General features: G+C 39.3%; 2 protein-coding genes across 2 annotated transcripts; one reads left to right on the forward strand and one right to left on the reverse strand.

Annotated features, from left to right (window-relative positions):
• Positions 1–242: 242 nt before the first annotated feature.
• On the forward strand, positions 243–21,949 carry LOC122661493 (ATP-dependent RNA helicase DEAH12, chloroplastic-like). Its single transcript, XM_043856899.1, has 3 exons — positions 243–1,109; positions 1,715–4,871; positions 20,726–21,949. The coding sequence occupies exons 1-3, from the start codon at positions 243–245 to the stop codon at positions 21,946–21,948; spliced, it is 5,247 nt and encodes a 1,748-aa protein (XP_043712834.1). The 3' UTR covers position 21,949.
• LOC122661495 (calmodulin-like protein 4) lies at positions 9,875–10,522 on the reverse strand. Its single transcript, XM_043856901.1, has one exon. The coding sequence runs from the start codon at positions 10,512–10,514 to the stop codon at positions 10,116–10,118; it is 399 nt and encodes a 132-aa protein (XP_043712836.1). The 5' UTR covers positions 10,515–10,522; the 3' UTR covers positions 9,875–10,115.
• Positions 21,950–22,244: the final 295 nt, after the last annotated feature.

Raw genomic sequence — 22,244 nt, forward strand, 5'->3', positions numbered from 1 at the left:
GTTCAATTTTGAGAATTTGTGCGAGTTGTCTTCTCTCTCTTTCCCCTACTTCTATAGTCCCCACAAGTGCTTTTGATTTCTCTTTTCTCTTCTCTCTTCTCTTTCCAGATCACAGTGAGTATTCACTAGATGTGTTATTGGTGCTTTCCTTTCCTTTCTCCTGGTTCAGTAATACCTTGCTCACCAAGATTTTGCCTTTCTCTGTGTAGGGTATCGTTGGAGACTTTGAGTCCTCACCAGAGATGCGCAGAGGCGTAATTCCGGCTACCGTCCGGCATAATAACCGGAGAGGCGTCGTTCCAGAGAATCACCGTTCTGTGCTGCCTCCATTCCAGGAGAAAATAACCAACTTTAATGGAAATTGTCCGAAAGAGCAACGACCTTCACCAGCGGCAGATTTTAAACTGGACAATTACGTTGTTGTTCTCCACTTTGGGAATAATGGTTTCTGCGAGACCAGCATAGAGGCTTTAATTTTATGTTGCAGTTCGATCCCTGAGAACTTCTGTATTTTCTCTCCTGAATGTCTTGTAGCGGCAAAGATGTTTTTCAAGGAATGGAGTGATGTTGTAGAAGCTTTGGTTTTTTTCTGGGAACAACGACTCGATGGAATTCATCTTCTAGACCCGTCCGTGAAACTTAACGAATTCCTCCCTTTTGATATGGAGGAGCTAAATGAACGTCTCAAAGACCTCTTTGTCTCCCGAGTCAAGAGTCTTTTGGACGGAGAGGAAGTCAAGCGGTGGCAGAAGAAGCTTGAGCTTACCAGTGATGAGATCGCTGAATTCTCGGCTTCTCTCAAAAAGCCTCAGAGTATCGTTGTTTTTGATGAGCTTATGTCGAAGAAGAAGGGGCTTGTCGCTGCAAGGGAGCTTATTGCAAAGAGAATCAGGGAATTTAGGTCTGCCATGAACTGTATACTTAATTATTTCAACGGGTTGACTTCCCCAGAGTGTCGTGGTAACACAGTTGAGGTGTTAAGGTTTAGTGGTGATTTTGATTGGAGTCGTATTCACCACGTTATGCTGCGGGAGATTCGGCGCCTTGATCAGGGTCTGCCAATTTATGCTTCCCGGAAAGAACTTCTCGAGGAAATACATCGCCAGCAGGTATGCCGGTTCTCAATGTTTTTATCACTGAGGTTCTTATGGGGCTTGGAAGAACACTTCTGCTGAATTGATGAACTCAACTCCTATTATCTGTGTGATATTGAATGTCCTGTCTTAAGTAGTTTACTGATTAAAGATGGTGCTGCCAATCGAGTTTTGCTTGTTATGTGCTTTTTGTTGACATGACCCTCTTTTGGTTATAGGAATCGATTTGCTTCGGGGTGGGGGTAGGGGCTAGGCTTGGGCTTGAGAGACCAAATACAAATGTGGCCCTATTATCTTTTATTTATGATAGGAATTCTTTCAATGTTTATCCTTATTTCACCTACAAAAATTTACCAATGTTCAATTTGGTAGACACAATAATGTTACAGCAGTCATTTATGGAACTGAATTTGTCTCGAAAACTGTTATTTTAGAAGTACTTTTGTTTTTTTTTTTGGAAGTATCATGTAGAATGGGTAGCATTGTCTGGTGCTTGGTATTCTGTTATATTTTTTAAATTCCGTTGCTTATACTATTCTGAAGCATAAAAAATGTCAGGCAGAGGTTTGAGCTGGTCTGTTATTGGTATCAACTCTTTGTTCTCATTCTCATCCACACAGGTCATGGTCTTGATTGGAGAGACTGGTTCAGGGAAGAGTACACAGTTGGTTCAGTTTCTTGCTGATTCAGGAATAGGTGCTGAAGACTTTATCATATGCACTCAGCCTCGCAAAATTGCTGCCATGTCCTTGGCACAAAGGGTTATGGAAGAAAGTAAAGGTTGTTATGAAGACAATTTAGTTGCTTGTTATCCAACATACTCATCTACCCAAGGTTTTAATTCCAAGGTAGTTTTTATGACGGACCATTGTCTACTGCAACGCTACATGAAAGATAAGAATTTGAGTAAGATTTCTTGCATCATTGTAGATGAGGCTCATGAAAGAAGCTTAAACACTGATCTTCTTTTGGCACTGCTTAAAGACCTGCTGAACGAGAGGCCTGATCTGAGACTTATCATAATGTCAGCAACAGCTGATGCAGAGAAGCTTTCAGATTACTACTCTGGTTGCACAACATTCCGTGTTGTTGGAAGAAATTTTCCTGTTGAAATCAAATATGTTCCTTGTGCATCTGAAGGAACTTCTGCCTTTTCAAAATCTTATTCTGGGGCTTGTGCTTCATATGTTTCTGATGTTGTGAATAAGGCAACTGAGATTCACAGGGCGGAGGAAAAAGGCGCCGTACTTGCTTTTTTGACTTCTCAGATGGAAGTGGAATGGGCTTGTGAGAACTTTCAGGTCCCTAATGCAGTTGTATTGCCTTTACATGGGAAACTTTCGAATGAAGAGCAAAATCGTGTTTTCCATGATTACTCTGGAAAGAGGAAAGTAATTTTTGCCACTAATCTAGCTGAGACATCATTGACTCTCCCTGGGGTTAAGTATGTGGTAGATTCTGGCATGGTCAAAGAGAGCAGATTTGAGCCTAGCACCGGTATGAATGTTCTTAAAGTATGCAGAGTCAGTCAAAGTTCTGCTGATCAACGTGCCGGCCGTGCTGGTCGAACAGCACCAGGCAAATGTTACAGAATGTACTCAAAAAATGATTTTCAGTCTATGCCTTCACACCAGGAACCTGAAATTCGTAGGGTTCATCTTGGTGTTGCAGTTCTGAGGATTCTTGCGCTGGGCATCAAGAATGTCCAAGAGTTTGATTTTGTTGATGCGCCTAGTCCCAAGGCAATTGACATGGCAATCAGGAATCTTCTTCAGCTAGGTGCGATTACTTTCCAAAATGGTTCTTTTGAATTAACTGATGATGGTCTGTACTTGGTTAAGTTGGGTATTGAGCCTCGACTTGGAAAACTCATCCTTGGTGGCTGCTGTCATGGTTTGCATAAAGAGGGTCTTGTGCTTGCTGCTGTGATGCCTAATGGCAGTAGCATTTTTTGCAGAGTTGGCACTGATGAAGAGAAATTGAAAGCTGACCGTCTGAAGGTTCAATTCTGCCATCAGGATGGGGACCTTCTAACCCTTCTCTCTGTTTACAAGGAATGGGAGGATGTGCCCCAAGAAAAGAAAAACAAATGGTGTTGGGATAACAGCATTAATGCAAAGACCATGCGAAGATGTAAAGAGACTGTTTTGGAATTGGAACATTGCCTTAAAGGTGAACTAAATATTATTGTCACAGGTAACTGGCTCTGGAACCCACGTGTGTCCAGTGAGCATGATAAAAATCTGAAGAGAATTATACTTTCATCTCTTTCAGAAAATGTTGCCATGTATTCTGGATATGATCGATTAGGATATGAAGTGGCCTTAACTGGACAACATGTTCAACTGCATCCTTCTTGTTCTTTGCTGATATATGGTCGGAAGCCATGTTGGGTAGTTTTTGGTGAACTCCTATCAATATCAAATGAATATTTGGTTTGTGTTACTGCTTTTGACCTTGAATGCCTGTCTACCCTTTGTCCCTGTCCTTTGTTCAACATCTCTCAGATGGAGAGCCGGAAGCTGCAGTCGAGTTTGATGACCGGATTTGTCAGTATTATATTGAAAAGATTCTGTGGGAAGTCAAACTATAACTTGCATCATCTTGTATCACGCATTCAAACAGCTTGCATGGACAGATGGATTGGTATTGAAGTTGATGTTGAAAAGGGAGAGATTCAATTGTTTGGCACTGCGGAAGATATGGGAAAGGTTTCTAGTCTTGTTGATGATGCATTGCACTATGAAATGAGATGGTTAAGAGATGAATGCATAGAGAAATGCTTGTACCGTGGCGGACTTGGTGTTTCCTCTGTAGCTTTGTTTGGATCTGGTGCTGAAATCAAGCATCTGGAACTGGAAAAGAGATTTTTAGCTGTGGATGTTTTCCATCCAGATGCAGGCACTCTTGATGATAAGGAACTTCTTATTACTTTTGAGAATTGTGCATCTGGTATCTGTGGCTTCCAAAAATATACGTGCATTGGACAAGATAGTGAAAACCGTGAAAAGTGGGGCAGGATAACGTTTCTTACCCCTGAAGCTGCTGAAAAAGCGGCTGCAGAGCTAGATAATTTTGAATTCAATGGCAATGTTCTAAAGGTGTCCCCTTCATGGGTAAGCTTTGGAGGTGATGTGAAAATGCATTCATTTCCTGCTGTAAAAGCCAAGGTTTCTTGGCCACGCAGGTATAGCAAGGGTTGTGCAATCATTAAGTGTGCTGAACAGGATCTTGATTCTATCATTGATGACTGTTCTAACCTGCTGATTGGAGGTCGGTTGGTTCGTTGTGAACTTGGCAAGAAGTACATGGATTCTGTTGTCATGAACGGGCTTGACAAAGAAATTTCTGAACAAGAGATTCTTGACATTTTGAGAACTGTAACAGATAAGAGAATTCTGGATGTTTTCCTGATAAGGGGAGACGCTGTTACTAACCTACCATCTGCTTGTGAAGAAGCACTTCTTCGGGAAATTGCTCCCTTCATGCCTATGAAGAGTTCCCTAAGCAATTGTTGCAATTACTGGGTACAGGTATTCCCTCCTGAACCAACAGATTATTCAATGAGAGCTCTGATAACTTTTGACGGAAGATTGCATTTGGAGGCAGCAAAGGCTTTGCAGCATCTACAGGGGTATGTGCTCCCTGTCTGTCTTCCATGGCAGAAGATAAGATGCCAGCAGATGTTTTATAGCTCAGTATCCTGCCCTGGTCCTGTCTATCCTGTTGTTAAGACACAGCTGGATTCTTTACTTCAAAGCTTCAAGCATCGAAAGGGTACTTTCTATAATTTGATTTCTTTTCCTCCTCTTTCATGTATGATATTCTTATTTTTATGCATATATTTTTTTTTGATAGTTATTTTTCATGCATCTTTGTTTCATATATGCAAGTTATTGGGATCTATTGTCTCAATCATAGTTGTCTCGGCATCTAGGCGTCCCAAGGCATTGGAGGGGGTCCAGACGCAAGGCGACGCCTTGACAACTATGGTCTCAATGCTCTTTTGTGTTTTAAACCTGTATATGGTCCAGCTGGAGATGCTTGACATCTCTGTTTCATCTGATATTTCTTACGTTATTTATTTATTATAGTTATTGTCATCATTTTTTCAATAGGCAAAGTTTGTTGCCTTTTCACAAATAACTTTAACGATAGAATGGATTGTCATTTTTGTTTTCGTTTCTCGAGTTGGCTCAGGTGGTTAGTTTAGCAGAGAAGAGAATAGATTCGCTGAGCATCATAGACCGGGAGCACAGGCAAGCCCTCCTCTTGTTTAGATCTTAAGGCAAGAAAAAGTAGGTGTTTCCAAAAAATACAACACGGAGCTATCGCTTCACTCTCCAATCCGTTCTTTAAACAGAAGAACCACCCACCCGTTGGCAGAGTAAGCATCTCGTTGATATAAATATATGGGATCAAATATTCTCCCCATCTCAAGGAGGGCCTACACTTCTCTTTCGTAGTTGATCTTGCTCTTTGAAGTGGTTGTCAAATGTGAGGCTTCACTCCCCCCTCGCATTTTCAGTTTATTCTTTCCAACTTCAAGAGCGACATGGATCCGACCAACCAAGATGCGGAATAGAGTATGCCTATTTCCTTTTGAGAGTTCAACCTCCCCGCTAACAGGCATTGCCTATTAGTATAAAAATGTCGGATTGGGCTAGTTGACTAATTTTGCAGCACATACACCAGAGCAATTGATTAGGGAATCAGGAACCTAGCCTAAAGGGAGAATAATCTTCGCATCAGTAAACTCAGATAAAGCAAATAAAGAACTAAAATTTCAGCAATCCACTGTGCAACTCAACATGATTCAATGGGGTATTTTATGAATTGCAGATTAATGTTATTATTATTGACTAATAGGATTGACTTTTCAAGTATTGTTATTTCTGATGATGATGACGACCTGGTGTTGATGTTGATATCTTAACACAATACAAAATAAATCTATGTTATTTGAAAATAAAATATAATTTTAATGACAGTTTATTATCTTGGTGAGTCACAATTTTATTCAAGCAAATGACTCAAAAAACATTACAAGGCCTCCTAAAAAGGAGAGGCTACACAACTTGACTGGAGGCTGCCCTAAGAACATCTTCCAGTCTCTCTAATGTTAGCTATGAACTTTTTTGTGAACTCTTTACAATTTGAAGACCAAAAAATCAACTTCTCCCTTTAGCTTTGGCAGCTCCCTCTATGCTAGGTTAGCATGATTCAAAAGGCCTTTTGATTTCTTGAAGCCAAATATTCAAAATTATCAGCAGGCATAAGAGAACAAAGCCTTTTTTTGCCTTCTTGAAGTCCTCTGCTCCCCTCCAATGAGGATCCTAGGAATGAGGCACTGGCATCATCCAACTCATCCCCTTCTCCTTCCGAAAAAGCACCCAATACCTCAAAAAGAGAGTGTAAATTGGATGAGGAGATGGGACAGTGAATCTGCAGTCCCCCAAGCAATAAAAGCATTCATTGGGAATATGCCAATATAAGTATATGACAGTTTTTTTTTTTTGTTTTTGTTTTAGCGCTAGACACTGATAACATAACTATTATATTACTATTAATATGAAATGTTAAAAATAATATTCCTTTCGAATAGTTTTTGTTGTTGTTTTTGAAATGGGATGTTTTATTAAGAGGGGTACAGCTTTCAAGAAGAAAAGGGCAAAGGCCAAGGATACAATAGACAACGAAGGCTATGAAGAAAAGAAACAGAACTCGAAACAAAAAAAGACCCTGAACCATTAAAGCCTGTGAGAGATCAATCACAACAGGAGCGTATCTAAAGACATCTCAATATTAACAACAGAATTTTCTAACGCTTTCATTTTTTTTACATGTGAGAGAAGAAATAAGAGATTATGATCTAGAATCACCAGTAGGCCTATGGGAAGGGCATCACCATCATTCCCAACCTATTGATTCGCAATAACAGGGTTGGTGTTACATCACCACTGACCCAAAGAGGCAAAATCCAAGTTTCTTCATAACGCAAATTGTAGATGGCTGAATCCTGCTCTCCCTTTATTTATAATATCTAAGACAACAAAGAAGTAGAAATTTCTAATTCCAACACAGGTTTTATATAATAACCTGATTACAAAAGAAGACTGAAATAACAACTAAACTATGACCCCACATCTACAATTTAACGAGATCCAAAAAATCAGGAGTAACGTATAAATATCCCCTAAGCTAGGTCCCACCATAAATCTTCCACGCAAGGACCATATCGGGCTGAAGATAAGCTTCCTTAGATCTTGACAAATCCGTTTTTTAACTGGGCCTGCAAGTGCTGTTCTCATATAAGAAAGTATCTCTCCATACATGATAATTCCCTGAAAACAGTTCCGTACGATTATAGCAGCTGTATAACTTCGATATCGCAAGACATGTCTTCCTCGTAGTGGGCCTAACAGGGGCTGATTTTGAGAAGCTTTGATTCCTCCACATGCAGGACATGTCATATGACATATGGCAGTTTTAGTTTCTTAAAATATAGGCAACTTGTAATTGGAGATAATATTCCTGGAAAAGCATGGTTCAAGGTCTCATGAGATCTCGACAATTGTCTCGGTTTCGACCAGGGTCGAGTCGAGATGGGGTGCGAAATAGGGAATGTGTATTTTCTTGGCCAAAATTTTGGCATCTCGACGAGATTTCGGACCAAAATTTCGGTATCTTGCTGAAGTGACACTAATTCAGTTATTTAAATACCATGTTTCGACTTTTCTCAGTCGAAATTTCGACCTATTCTCAGTATACTCGACTGTTTCGCCAGTTTGTGAAGAAAACAGCTCCAAGTCACTTATTTTCTCCAAATCATACCCAAAAAAAAGCTTGGAACACTTGGATTTGATGCTCAATAACAACATTTGGAGGAGATTTGCTACCCAACAACCTTCCTTGGAGGAGATTTGAACTTGAAGGCCCAATACTCGCTCAATATGAGGATGACCATATAGGGATAGGGGTGAGTTGGTAGTTGTTGGCTTGTATTGTTAAATGTTGACTCAAAATATATTTGATTCTATTTAACAAACAATGCTAGATGTATTATTTATGAAATGGTTCATAATTTGATGTCTTTTCATTCCTATTGATTATTTAAGTTGTTCTACTTGAATTATTTGTGTTCTGATACTAAAGACTGTGTGGAATAGGTCATGTCAATATATATATACAACGTACACTACCAACCTAGGGTCTTAAGTCAAACTACCATTTTGGGTGTGATTTTTAAAAACCTAAGGGGTCCACCATGTTTATAGGGCCTAAAATAGGCTGTCTTGCAAGTTTCATCACCTAATTAGGTCATATGGCCCCCGAAAACAAGGGCCAAAATAAAAAAAAAGCATTAACTCAGCCAAGATCTCGACAAGCTACCGAGGCAACTTGATTTTTGGACTGGCCGAAACCATACGAAATACTGAGACCTCGAACCTTGTGGAAAAGAAGCCATAAGATGCCAATTGGGTCCCACAAACCCTGATTTGACAAATCCCAAAAATATCCACAAGATTCAGTTTGAGGCAAATAACTGACTCAATAATGAACCAAAACCACCAAAATTAAACAAACCAAGTCGCAAAATTCTGTATTAATTCCTCTTTGTTTGAAAAAAATCGTCTAGGAGTTCTATATTGAGGCCAATTCAAATTTGCACGATAAATCTTCAATCGGAAGTAGAATGCAGCAATCATCGATTTCGTTTGCTGTCCCTCCATAGCTCTGATACTAAATAATGTAAAATCGATCTTGAACCAGTTAAGCCAACGAGAGATCAATCACAACAGATCACATCTAGGGACAAATTAGCATTGATAACTTAGTATTGGTCTTATGTGGCCTGGTTCTTGGTTGGTTCGATGGAGCACCAGGGAGCCAGATTTATAATTTGGAGTATATCATAAGGGATGAGGGTGGGCCTTGGTGCAATGGTAAATGTTGCTCCATTGTGACCAAGTGGTCATGGGTTCGAGTTTGGAAACAGCCTCTGTGAAAGCAGGGGTAAGGCTGTGTACATTATGTCCCTCCCCAGACCCTGCAGTGGTGGGAACCTCATGCACTGGGTACACCCTTTAGTATATTGTAAAAGGGATCATGTAGACTGTGTGGGGATTATAATTTCCAGATTTGGTTAGAGTATGGGCCAGCAGTTTAATAGAGATATTTCCCAGATTTCGTTGCAGGTTAAGGAGGAGATAATGTCCAGATTGTGTGGGCCCCATGGCCAGCTGTATGAAGATCAAGTTGAAGGCCAATTGCTAATTACGTGGAGGGAATATGGAAGATTCTTCCAACTTGCATGGTCCTATATTTTAGGATTCAGTTATGCCTTGCGTGGGGCATTTTTAAGACTAGAGAAGTTTCTATTTTATAGAGTTGTTTTTAGGGAAAATTTTTAGGGAAAATTATGATAACCTCCCCTAAGGGTTAACGTAATATTAAGAACCTCCCCTCCTGTTTCAAAAATTAACCCTACCTCCCCTACTTTCGAAAATTAATTAACACTGCACCCAATCCGTTAGTGAATTACTGTGAAATGGTGATGTGGAAGGAGTAAATTTTATCAAAACCCGAAAATACCCTTTTGATGGAGTGAAGTACCTATTCTACCCTTGTATACTTTAACCCTAACCACCATTCTCTTCTCCCTCCCCAACCGTAAAACCCTTCCCAGACGAAGAACCACCGACCTGCAACCTTTCCTCAGCTGCTATGATACACTCCAGCAACAACTGACGAAGAAAGGCTTCACCCCGGCGACCATCCGTATCAACCATCTTAATCATCTCTCAACAATCCTGAATCCCAATCCCTTGCTTCAATCCCATCGATGACAACACCAATCCCAACTCATCCACCGTAATCATCCCATCTCCATTCCCATCGAACACATTAAACACTTCTCTCAAATCCCTCTCCCCTTCATCATTTCCCTCCTCTTCCTCCTCCTCACCATCCTTCTTTCCTCAATTCCTCCCCATCGAATCATATAATTCACAGAACTCATCAAGATTTGATGAGCCCATCACCATTAGAATCCAAATCTGCAACCATGCTTTCCACTTCTTCCTCTGTAGTGAACAAACCCATAGTCTTCAGGGACGCCCCAAATTCTTGCTTCGTTATGAAGCCATCTCCGTTCTTGTCGAAGGTAGCCAAAATCCTCTCCAGCTTCACTTTGTCGTGGCTATGGGCATTGTTCTTCTTATCTTTATTCTCTTCTTTCGTTGAAGCTTCGGTGATGGAAGTTGAAATAGTTGTGGTGAACATGATGGATGACATAGTGAGAAGCAAAGATCGAAGCCTAGCAAGAAACTTCTCAAGAGGAATAGAGAAGATGAGAGGATTTATAAGACTATAGAGGAAGATAACTCCTAATAACACTAAGCTCAGAAGCTGCAGCATCTTCTAAAGCTACCCAATGAGGAGATGCCATGCTTTTTGCAAATTGAAGTGGCTTTGATTGGGGAAACAACCAAAACATCACCCACTTTTGTGCAAGAAAGCAAAAAATATGCCCTAATTTCATACAGACGAAGTGAAATGTGAGGGATGAAATGGAGATAAGAGAGAATAAGGAGAGAACAAGGGGGGATGATCAACTTACCTTCGCCAGAGGTTGCAGGTTCCACAGGTGGGCGGAAGGATGCACCAAGCTCAGGTGACCGGAGAGCTTGCAGGTCCTCAGATGTAGGATGAAGATTGGGTTGGGCAATTTTATGGCAAAGGGTAATATAGACATTTCCATTTCAGATTTAATACCGTTAGAATGAAGGGGGCGGAGTTAATTTTTGAAACATGAGGGGAGCTTCTTTATATTACGTTAAACCTTAGGGGAGATTAGCATAATTTTCCCTTGTTTTTATGTAATGGGTAGTTTCTATTTTTCGGAATCTTTAGTTGTTGGTTAATTAGATTGTTATTAGGATTTTATTTTATTTCTAGAAGACTTTAGTTGTAATTGATTACTATTTAAATAAAGAACAAGGCTGAATGTAGCCCATGGTTGAATTGAGTAAATTGAGTTTGGTTTTTAAAACCTTGCTGATGGCCGAGAGATTCAGTTGAGGGGTGGGAAACCTATGCTATGAGAGGGTGAGAGGCCCGAGGGAGCGAGTGAGAGACTCAATCATATCTATCCATCTTCTTTTGTTTTCCTATCAATCTGTTGAACTGTTGCAAGTTTGAGTACATTCGGTGTATTTTCTGCTACTGAAATCTTCCATCAACTGGTGCGATTGCTGCAATATTAATCTGAATTGATTATATCTGACTTCCTGCTTAGGGTTAGTTCATTCGTGACCCAGCCTTACATTACTGAATCCCCCTCTCCTTTATTTATAATATCTAAGAGAACAAAAAAATAGAAACTTTCTAATTCCAACGCAGGCTTTATATAGTAACCTGATTTCAATAAAATACTGAAATAACAACTAAACTAAGACCCCACGTCTGCAATTTAATGAGGTCCAATAAAATCAGGATTAACTTATAAATATCCTAAGCTGGGCCCAACCATAAATCTTCCACTCAAGGAGCATATTGGGCTGAAGATAAACTTCCTTAATCTTGCTAAATATGTGCTGTCCTCATACAAGATAGTATCTCCATATGTGATAAGTCCCTGAAAACAGCTCCATATGGCTATAACAGATCCTAAGAGATCGGATCTGTATAACTTCCATATCTCAAGACATATCTTCTCCATATGGGGCCCCACATTGGCTGATTTAAGAAGCTCTAATTCTTCCATACACAGGATATGACATATGGCCATAAGATGCCAACTGGGTGTCACAAACCCTGATTTTGATGAATCCTTAAAATCTCCACATGCAGGTTCAGTGAGGCAAAGAACTGGTTCCATAATGAACCAAACCCACCTAAATCAAACCAACGTAGTCATAAGAATTATGCATAAACTCCTCTTAGTTTGAAAAAAACCTCGTCCACGAGTTTTGTAGCGACCGCCGATTCAAATGCTTACGATAAATTTTCAATCTGCAGTAGAATGCAACAACCATCAATTTCATCTGACGTCCCTCCTTAGCTCTAATACCCATTAATGCAAAATCGATCTCGAGCCAGTAAAGCCAGTGAGAGATCAATCATAACAGGGTCACATCTAGGGACAAATCAATATTGATAACAGAATTTTCTAATACTTTTTTTTTTTGTCAAATATGAAGGAAGAAATAATCACTACTAGGCCTTTGGGAATGGCTTCACCATTCACTACCATTCCCAACTTGTTGTTTCACCAGAACTGGGCTGGAGTTGCATCACCACAATCCAAGGAACAACATCACTATTGACCCAAAGAGGCAAAAGCCAAGTTTCTTTATAAATTAAATCGTAGGAGGCTGAATCCCCCTCTCCTTTATTTATAATATGTAAGAGAACAAAGAAATAGAAACTTTCTAATTCTAACACAGGTTTTATATCGTAACCTCACTGAAATAACAAGTTAACAACTAAACTAAGACCCCCGACGCCTACAATTTAGTGAGATAAAAAAAAAATCAGGATAACCTATAAATATCCTAAATCTGTTTTTTTAACGGGGCACACAAGTGCTGTCCTCGTATAAGAAAATATCTCCAAAAGTGATAATTCCCTAAAACAACTCAATACGGCTATAACTGAGGTTCAAAAACTCGTCTCGAGGAGGTGTCTCAACCAGGTTGAGATTCTCGAGATCTCGGCGAGACAGTGCATTTTTTTTTGGGTTTCGGTTTGATGTTTCGGTAGGAAAATGGCCATAGTTGGCTCTGAAACTTTAAGAGAAGCTTGTTTTAGGCTTAATAAACATATTTAAATCTTCAAATTGTTAAAAAAAAAAAAGCACTCAATTTTGTGCTTTTGGTTTGCACCCTTGGTTGGCAGTAAACGTCAAATCCTTATGTAATATTTTCCTATACACATTGTTTGAGTGCTATGAGACATAATGGGCAAATAAAACAAGTAAATTATGCAATAATGGATGAAGACACATAATATTGAATAATTATTTAAGAAATAGTTAAGGATTTAAAGTAAAAAACTGCAAAATGCAGTGATGAGTGAACAATGCATATTAATTAGACAGTCTATTACAGTGAACAATACATATGTCATAGACACCATAGTTTTCCATGTCCCAACAATACAATATTGTGAGTCGGGACTGTCTATTGATATGAACTATTACATGCTAGATCAAGTCCAATCATGGCCCGATGGAACCAACGTGCATTGTCTTCCATCTGCATGACATATGAATGCCACATCATAATGTTCGAGAAGAAAAAAGAGTAGTTTCTTCTTAAGCAGGTCGAGATATCTGAGATTTTCGAGATTTCACCGAAATTTCGGTTGATTTTACCGAAACCATGCAGATTTGGGTCTCGTAAGAGAACTCGTCTTGACCAGGTTGAGATTCTTGAGTTTTCTGAGCATAGTTGTTAAGGCGTCTAGGCGTTGCTTAGGCGACCAAGGCGGTACCAGAAATCAAGGTGAGAGCAAGGCGCCTGGACGACTAGGCGACGCCTTGACAACTATGTTTACGAGGTCTCGGCGAGTTTTAGAACTATAGTTATAACATATTCTAAAATATAGGATCTGTGTAACTTACACATTGTAAGCCATATCTTCTCCATATTGAAAATCAGCCCTAATTCCTCCATATGCAGGATAGAACAGATGGCAATTTGAGTTTTCTAAAATATGGGAAACTTGTAGCTGGAGATAATATTCCTGGAAAAGAAGCGTAAGATGCCAACTGGGTCCCCCAAACCCTGATTTTTGAAGAACTCTAAAAATATACACATGCAGGTTCAGTTCGAGTCAAAGAACTGGTTCAATATGGAACTAAACCCACCCAAATCAAATCAACCAAGTTGCAGGTCATTAGAGTGAGCTTTGCAGGATAAGGCTTCAGAAACTGGATGAATGGTCAACTTAGGCAACTTTGATTCAGTTGCTAAAAATACAGGGGTAAAAGATCAATACAGGTTGGACCACATGATCGAGATGTAATCTGAAACTTGTCATGTAGTATACTCTCCATCCAACAGCTAGTTTGATCAGTTGGACCTTCTACATGGCTGAAAATGGTGGACCATTAAGGAAAGCTTGCTTTGATGGGCTGTGTAAAGTAACACTTATGTTGTAGTACTGCCATATCATTCTTATTTTATAGCTTTGGATGATACTAATTATTAATATAATATCCTCATATTACTTGGATGATAAATTATTGTAAATGAAATAGAACTACTAGCAGTTTCATAACATCGCATAAATGTAGTAGTATATGTAAGTACTGTACTGTATGCAAATATTACAACAGTGATGTATTTCTTTAAGTGTAGATACTGGTAGTAGTATTAGTAGTACTCGTGGGAGTACTTCCAGTACGCATGTATGCTGCTATGCGCTGTGTGCTTGTGTCAGCATCAAAACATGTTGGATGTTCCTGCAGTTCCTGTTCTGAATGTGCAGCTAACATTGTTGATGTTTTGAGAAGTCTCTTCGTTTGAGCTGGCCCTATGGATCGGATTTGAGATTGTAGTTAATGCAGGATCAGTTAAAAGATTTTTCCTTTAACCAACCCTTTTTGGTTCAATTTCTAGTTCAGGGCATGATTTGTGGTTCCTATTCTCTAGAAATTCCTGATTTCAGGAATTTTACTGCCAATACAAGTCGTGGAGTGATCAAGGACTTCATTTATATTTCTATTTAGAGAAACTTACTCAGACCTCCCCTGACCTTTCTGACAATTCAGGGAACCTCCCCTGCATTTCTGACAATTACTCAGACCTTCCCTACTTTTCAAACTTGGCTTCACTTAACCCCAGTCCGTTAGTATTTTAACGCTAGTTAACGGATAAATTTGAAAACCCTAAGAAACCTGACAATTATACCTATTTTCCCTTTAGGAAGTTACCCTATTGCCCTTGCACCCTTTCCCTTTCTTCTTCTTCTTCTTCCTCCTGCAAACCCACCTGCTCCCACCCCTCTGCAACCCCATCCACGCAAGCCGCAACCCCCACTCTCCTCCACCTGCTCCCACCCCTCTGCAACCTCATCCACACAGGCCCTAGAATCAAGTTCCAGAACCCTAGAATCGATCAATCCAGAATGGCTGAAAACAGATCTGAACCAGTGTAGAAATGAGACAGATTCGAAACACAGTGAAATTTAAAAGTCACAGGAATCTTTGAGGGGGAATCGGAATTCATGTAAAAATTGTATTCTAAGTTCTAACTTCTAAAAAGGAACGACTGAGAAGTAGAAAGAAATTTTTCCAGAAAAGGAAACAGAGTACTTACTGTTGTTGATCTTTTGGCACAGCTTGCTTTGCTAAACATTTTCATTTTCGTGTATGAACATTGGCTGCATTTAGATTATTAACTTGCTTGTTTGTAAATAGTATATAACAGATGGATGTGCCATATACTCATTCCTCCTTTGCTAATTGCACAGTTTCTTTGCAATGATCTAATTTTGTGTATAAATTACTGCATTTAGATTATTAACTTGCTTGCTTGGAAATTGCATAAAATTATGATGCGCTGATGCAATCCCGGGTCACAAAACCTTGCTTTGCATCGCTATGGGCCCACAAGAATAATAAATAACTCAAATAGAAAGTGGCAATTTTGTAATTAAAATGGAAGTTCAGAACCCTATTAAGGGAGATATACAAAAGCAGGGACAGAATGGCTACTAAACTTGAGAGGGAAGGATGTGTTTGGAATTCTAAATAAGAATGGAGAAGAAAAAGAATGGACTCAAAGATAAGGGGCTTTTATGTAATATCTATTGTCAGGCCCTTACTTGCAAGTAAGAAAAAAAAATTTATGTCAACCTCTCAACCATTATAATGGGCACCAGCGGTAGAACCAAATTGGTTTCAGATGAGAGAACTCTCTCAGTTCAGCTCCTATCAAGGTAAGAATTTAGAGAGAGATTCTCAAGGCCTAAACCTCTTAAGATTGACCAAAAACTGATCCAAAGTTCAAGGAATAACATTATTCTAATCTCAACAAACACGTTGTGGCTGAACAAGGGAATACAAGATCTGATTCAGATCAATAAACCACTACAGAGGTAGCTTTAGGGGATGATACTCAAGCATAGTTGTCAAGGCGTCACCTAGGCGTCCAGGCGGTTTTGTTGGGGTCTAGGCGACAGCTGCCTTATTGCAGGGCGCCTTGCACTGGTTTTTATTGGTACCGGGTTCTGGAACTGACCCTTATTTATGCCAAATATCATTTAAGTAATAATTTCATTTACTTAAGATATTATTCATAAATAAGCAAATACCCCCTATTTGAATCCAATAAAAATATTTAAAAAATCAAATTCCAAAAGGATAAAAAGTCAACCCCCAGTTCAAGAATAAAAGCTGGATTTTCGGCGGTAGGTGAGATTTTCAACTTTCAAATGCTAGGGTTTTTTCTCAAATCTAAAAAATTCTATAAATTTTAATATTGTAAAACACTGCTAAAAACCAAAAGTGCAGTAAAATTTTCATTTGTTTTAATATATAAAAAATATTTTTATTCAGAGTGATTTTGACAACATTCGCGCAGACCAAATAAGGTTTGACCGGAACATAACTTCTTCAATATAAATCAGATTTAAGCACTTTTGGATTTGTTTTTTTTTTTTAATGAGCACTTTTGGATTTGTTGGTAAGCTGGTTTTGTGCTCTAACTAATTCAAAAAATCTCATGTAAAACTAAAATCATTTAACTTGTCAAACTTCTTAGAGAACAAGAACATCTCGCTAAATCGAGAGCAATTTAATTACTTATAGATAAGATCATATTTTTGATGACTTGATGTGACTTAATGTTATTTTTGATGACTTGATGCAGCTTAATGTTGATTTTTGATAACTTGAGATGACTTAATGTTGATTTTTGATTACTTGAGTAGGCTTAATGTTGATTTTTGATGATATAAGGTATATATTGTAGCATACTAAAATATTGTAGCACACTAAATAATTTTAGAAAAGGAGGGAAATAAAAAATAACCCTTGAGGGCACTTTGATTGCCTAGGCGGGCGCCTTGTCGCCTAAGTGCTTAGGCACCTCTCCACCGCCTTGGGTCGCCTTGCCACCTTGACAACTATGTACTCAAGGGGTTGAGTTGCCCACTTGCCCTAGAGTAACAACCTGATTTCCAGAGTTTCAGGTTGATAGAAAAGGTACTGATTGAACTCTCAATTTATGGATCCTTACAGTCGCTGAAACAGAGTGGCAGTTGAGGAAATAAAATAAAAACAGCAAGAAGGGGAATAGAAGGAATAAGAAACAAGAAGAACCCACTTGGGAAGGAAGGAGGAAGACACATTACCACCGTGAGAAGAAATTCCAATCTTTCAATATATATATATATATATATATATATATATATATATAGAGAGAGAGAGAGAGAGAGAGAGAGAGAGAGAGAGAGAGAGAATAAACCTCACAAAACTGAAACAACTCTCAAACTAGGAACAGCTAACCCAAAATAAAATAAAAGATTACAAGACAATTCCCTACCAAGTCTAATTAGATCAAGATCATAGTTTGGGTCGGTTCGCCTCGGTCTGGGTTTCCAGATCGGTCATGCCGTTCCAGCCACGAAGATGCCACTGCATAATGTGCCATCTACTCACACCTAGTTTGTGGCTCCATCTTTCCTAGTATATGTATCCTTAGGTTTAACCTCAGATGATCTCTTGTTTTTGGTTGGGGGGAGGGGGATTATTATTTCATTGGAAAAGATAAAATATAGTAGTATATAGAAGTACAGTCCTCCAAGAGCTAATCTGCTCAATTAGCATCCATGACAATTACAACACACCTCATGCTCATCAGCTAATTTAGCAACCTCAGATGGATGCCTATTTGTAGGCATATACACCCAACATCTGACACCTGTTAATGTAGTCCTAGAATAGGAATTAATCCCACTAGGAACCAAGTAGAACCAAGCTTAGGGTAAGCCTTCTGTTTAGGGCTGATTAGGGGCTGTTTTAGGGCAAAATTAGGGTTTAGATGGGAATTTGGGAATGGGGTTTATAGGGTTTTAATCTGCAGGTTTAGAGGGTCATTATGGTATAAAAATATCTGGATTTGAATAAGTTTTAATTTCCTGCAGAAATTAGGGTTAGGTTTTGGGTTTTGTAAATAAGGTAAACAACTAAAATTATGGTTTAAAGTAGGATTTAGGGGCAGGGGTTAAGGTCGACTGTTAGAGGGGCTAGGGGGAAGATTCGGTTGCAATATGGAAGGTTTCTGATGGCTGAATGTGTCCCAGCAGAAAATTAGGGTTTTTAGGGTCAATGGAGAAGAGGGATCTTAGGGTTTGGATGGACAGAATGGGCAGCAGCTAGGGTCGAGTGGAGATGGTGATGAGGGGAAGTTATGGTCCAAATCTGATCAGATTCCAATGGAGGAGCAGATCTGAATCAGAGTTTAGAGTCTTCTAGGGTTTATGAAAATAGGACAGAAGAGAAAAGGAATTGATTGGGGAAGGGAAGAAAGGATAAACAGAAAATAATAAATTCAAACTCACTCTCGAATCCTCTAACAGCAGTTTGAATGGTTGAAGGATGAAGCCACCTTCGAAGAAAGAAGATCCTCCCAGCCGTCACGGCGTAAGGAGTCAACCGGATTCCACCAGTCCCTTTCCACCTTGATAGAACCACAAGGATGCACACTCAACAGAGCAACACTCAACAGAGCAGGGCAGCAACTATGGCAGCAAACAAAAAGCTTTTCATTAATCAAATTCTTGTTCAAGGCTTTGCCCCCTTACAACCTTATATAAAAGACTCAAAAATAGACTTTTACTCTAAACAGGAAAGCCCTAACCCAATTCCTAACCTATTAGGTAACTTAAACTGACTAGGAAACTAAAATAGACTCAAAATAGAGTCCTAATGACTTAAAAACAACTTAAACTATTTAAAATAAAGAAGATTCCCTACTAGCCAATAGGATATAAGAACCTCTTAGCCAATAGGATCACTTCACTTAAATTAGACCAATTGAACCAATTGGATGCAACCAATTTAAACCGGTTCAATTAAAAACATAAAAATAGACTAAATATTAGGTTAATCCCGTATGCAACCAATGTACCCCTCTTTTAGGCCCATAAAAGTGGTCTATTACATAGAAAACCCATGGGATCAAAGGCCCAACATACATATAACCCAACCCTAGACTTATTTCTAAAGAAATAAGCCCATTTCAGTGACGAATCTGCATCACCTGTGCTTGAACATAATATTTGTAGGCATACACACCCAACATATAAAGTTTGTGTTTTGTTTACTTGCATCACTGATCAATAATAGGTGGTTCATTGTTAGTTCAAGAATGCATAGAAACAGGTTTCTATCTTTATCATGTGCTTCTTTTGTTGTCCACTTTTTTATACTTCAGCTGACTAATATTTTAAGGTTCTCTCTTTTTTTTTTATTAATATATTTAGTTAATCAGTTATGCTTTAAAGAAAATGTCATTCATGATCTTTAGACTTTCATTGTGTGTTCCATTAGCTCTGATGTGATTGATTCTTAAATTTTCTGGCATGCCTAAGATTATGCTAGTACCTGTGAGTTGTCTCGTGAACATCACCTTGAGCTCCTGTCGATAATGGCAAAGCAGAAAGAAAGCAGAATTTGTTACTTGAAAGTTGAATCGACTTGATATGAATGAAAGAACTCTTCCACCAAAGTGGCCAACAGAACTTTGCACATGCCTACCTCCTTCAGAGCCAAACCCAATACCATGAGATAAACTAAAAAAATGCAAAACAAACCACACCCAACAAAAAAACCCCTAATCACCAGCTGTCATGACCCACCCTTTATCCCTTAATATTGTGCTGAATGTTTTCCAATTTTGTACCCATATCTGCCCCTTGCGTAGCTATAATCTCCTTGAATAATTTAATTGATTACCATCCCTCCTTTAACTCTTCCAGCAGTTTGAGCCTTTTAGATGGATGATCTGGTTGAACTTTTCTACTTGCTAAAGAGGGCTTTCAACCAGTTCTCAAAACTTCATATTTTCACATGTAAAAATGCATCTTGTTCGAAATTTTACCAGATTGATAAATGGTGATGCTGACAATGTCCACAAAATTTAGGGGCAACTAAGATATTTAGGACAGTGTAGAAAATCTTATGTAATGTGCCATGAGGTAAACCTTTGTTTTATGGCCCCTAGTTCCTGAATCATATTCTTGGGCTTTTGATGAGTTGTGTCATTTCCTTGTTGGCTCTTGACTCCTGCACCAGTTCCAGTGTAACCGAGAGAGTTGTTCTATTGGATTTTGATTCTCTCATACCATCCAATGGATGAAACTAAATCTAGTGTTGAATACATCACTCTCCCTACTGAAGGTCATTAAGAATCCCCCCATGTATCTTTCTTTCATGACTTTTACCACTGATCTTATTTCTTACATGGTCAATTCCGACTGACCATGTGTAGCATCATCAGTTGATGGGGTGGAATAAATAGTTTTTCTATGTGTAGCATCATCAGTAAGAAACCTCTTAATTTTGTTATGCAATAGCTATGCTTGCCTGACCTTTTGTCAATTGGCCTTCTGTGTAGGTGTATTCTGCAATCTTGAGAGGAATGAGAATGGCTCCTTTCGAGTAAAAATATCTGCAAATGCTACAAAAACTGTGGCAGAGTTGAGAAAGCCGCTGGAGCAGCTGATGAAAGGGACAACCATAAAAGATGCTAGCCTAACTCCAAACATACTGCAACTTCTCTTTACAAAAGATGGCATGCCACTCATTAAGTCAATTCAACGAGAGACAGGTACATATATCCTTTATGATAGGCAGAACATGAACATTAAAGTCTTCGGTTTGTTGGAGAAAATTGCTGTTGCTGAGAAGAGATTGGTTCAATCCCTTTTGAGTCTCCATGAAGACAAGCAACTAGAAATTCACCTGCGTGGTGCAGAGCTGCCACCTAATCTGATGAAAGCAGTGGTTGAGAAGTTTGGGCCAGACCTACAGGGGCTCAAAGAGAAAGTACCTGGAGCTGAGTTTATGCTTAATATTCGCCGTCATGTCATATTGGTACGGGGTAACAAGGAGTCAAAGCAAAAGGTAGAGGATATTATTTATGAATTTATGAAGTCTCTAAGTGGTAGTTCACCGACTGAGCAGCCAAAAGGTGAAGATACCTGTCCTATTTGCTTGTGTGAGGTGGAGGACTGTTACCAGCTTCAGGGTTGTGCACACTTGTTTTGCCGGCTATGCTTGGTAGAGCAGTGTGAGTCTGCAATTAAAAGCCATGATGGGTTTCCTCTGCGCTGCACCCATGAGGGGTGTGAAACACTCATTTTGCTTGCGGACTTGAAGGGTCTGTTGTCAAGTGAGAAGTTGGAGGATCTATTCAGGGCTTCTTTAGGGGCATATGTGGCAGCTAGTGGTGGTACCTACAGGTTTTGCTCATCCCCCGACTGTCCTTCAGTTTATCGAGTGGCAGATCCTGGGACAATTGGTGAGCCATTTGCTTGCGGGGCCTGTTACGTGGAGACATGCACTAGTTGTCACTTGGAGTACCATCCATTCGTGTCATGTGAGAGGTACAAGGAGTTTAAGGATGATCCAGATTTGTCGCTTCAGGAGTGGTGCAAAGGGAAAGAACAAGTCAAGGTCTGCCCTGCCTGCGGATTCACGATAGAGAAGGTGGATGGATGTAATCACATCGAGTGCAAGTGTGGGAGTCACATTTGCTGGGTCTGTTTGGAGTTATTTAATAGCAGTGACAAATGCTATGACCACATGAGGTCACACCTAGATATTTTTGAAATCTAAATTACCTAACAATTGTATATATGTATTCATGTAAATAAAACATCTCTCATCCTTTTTTATTATGCAATAAAACATCTAAATCTATGGGGCTTGTCTTATGCATATGCCAGTGCTTGCTCCCCTGTTTACCTCAAATTGCTGTCATTTTGATCGCGTAGCTGAGTTTATTTTAGGCAGTTCAGGATTGTTTGAACTGTGCAACAGAAGATGAGCATTACAGGTAAGGAACAACTAGAGGCATTTGATATGTTTACTTGTTTCGTACAGAACGTTGGAAGGTGCAGAAAGTCCTACTT

This window comes from Telopea speciosissima, chromosome 5 (genome assembly GCF_018873765.1).
Source record: "Telopea speciosissima isolate NSW1024214 ecotype Mountain lineage chromosome 5, Tspe_v1, whole genome shotgun sequence".
In the NCBI taxonomy this organism is placed as follows: Eukaryota; Viridiplantae; Streptophyta; class Magnoliopsida; order Proteales; family Proteaceae; genus Telopea; species Telopea speciosissima.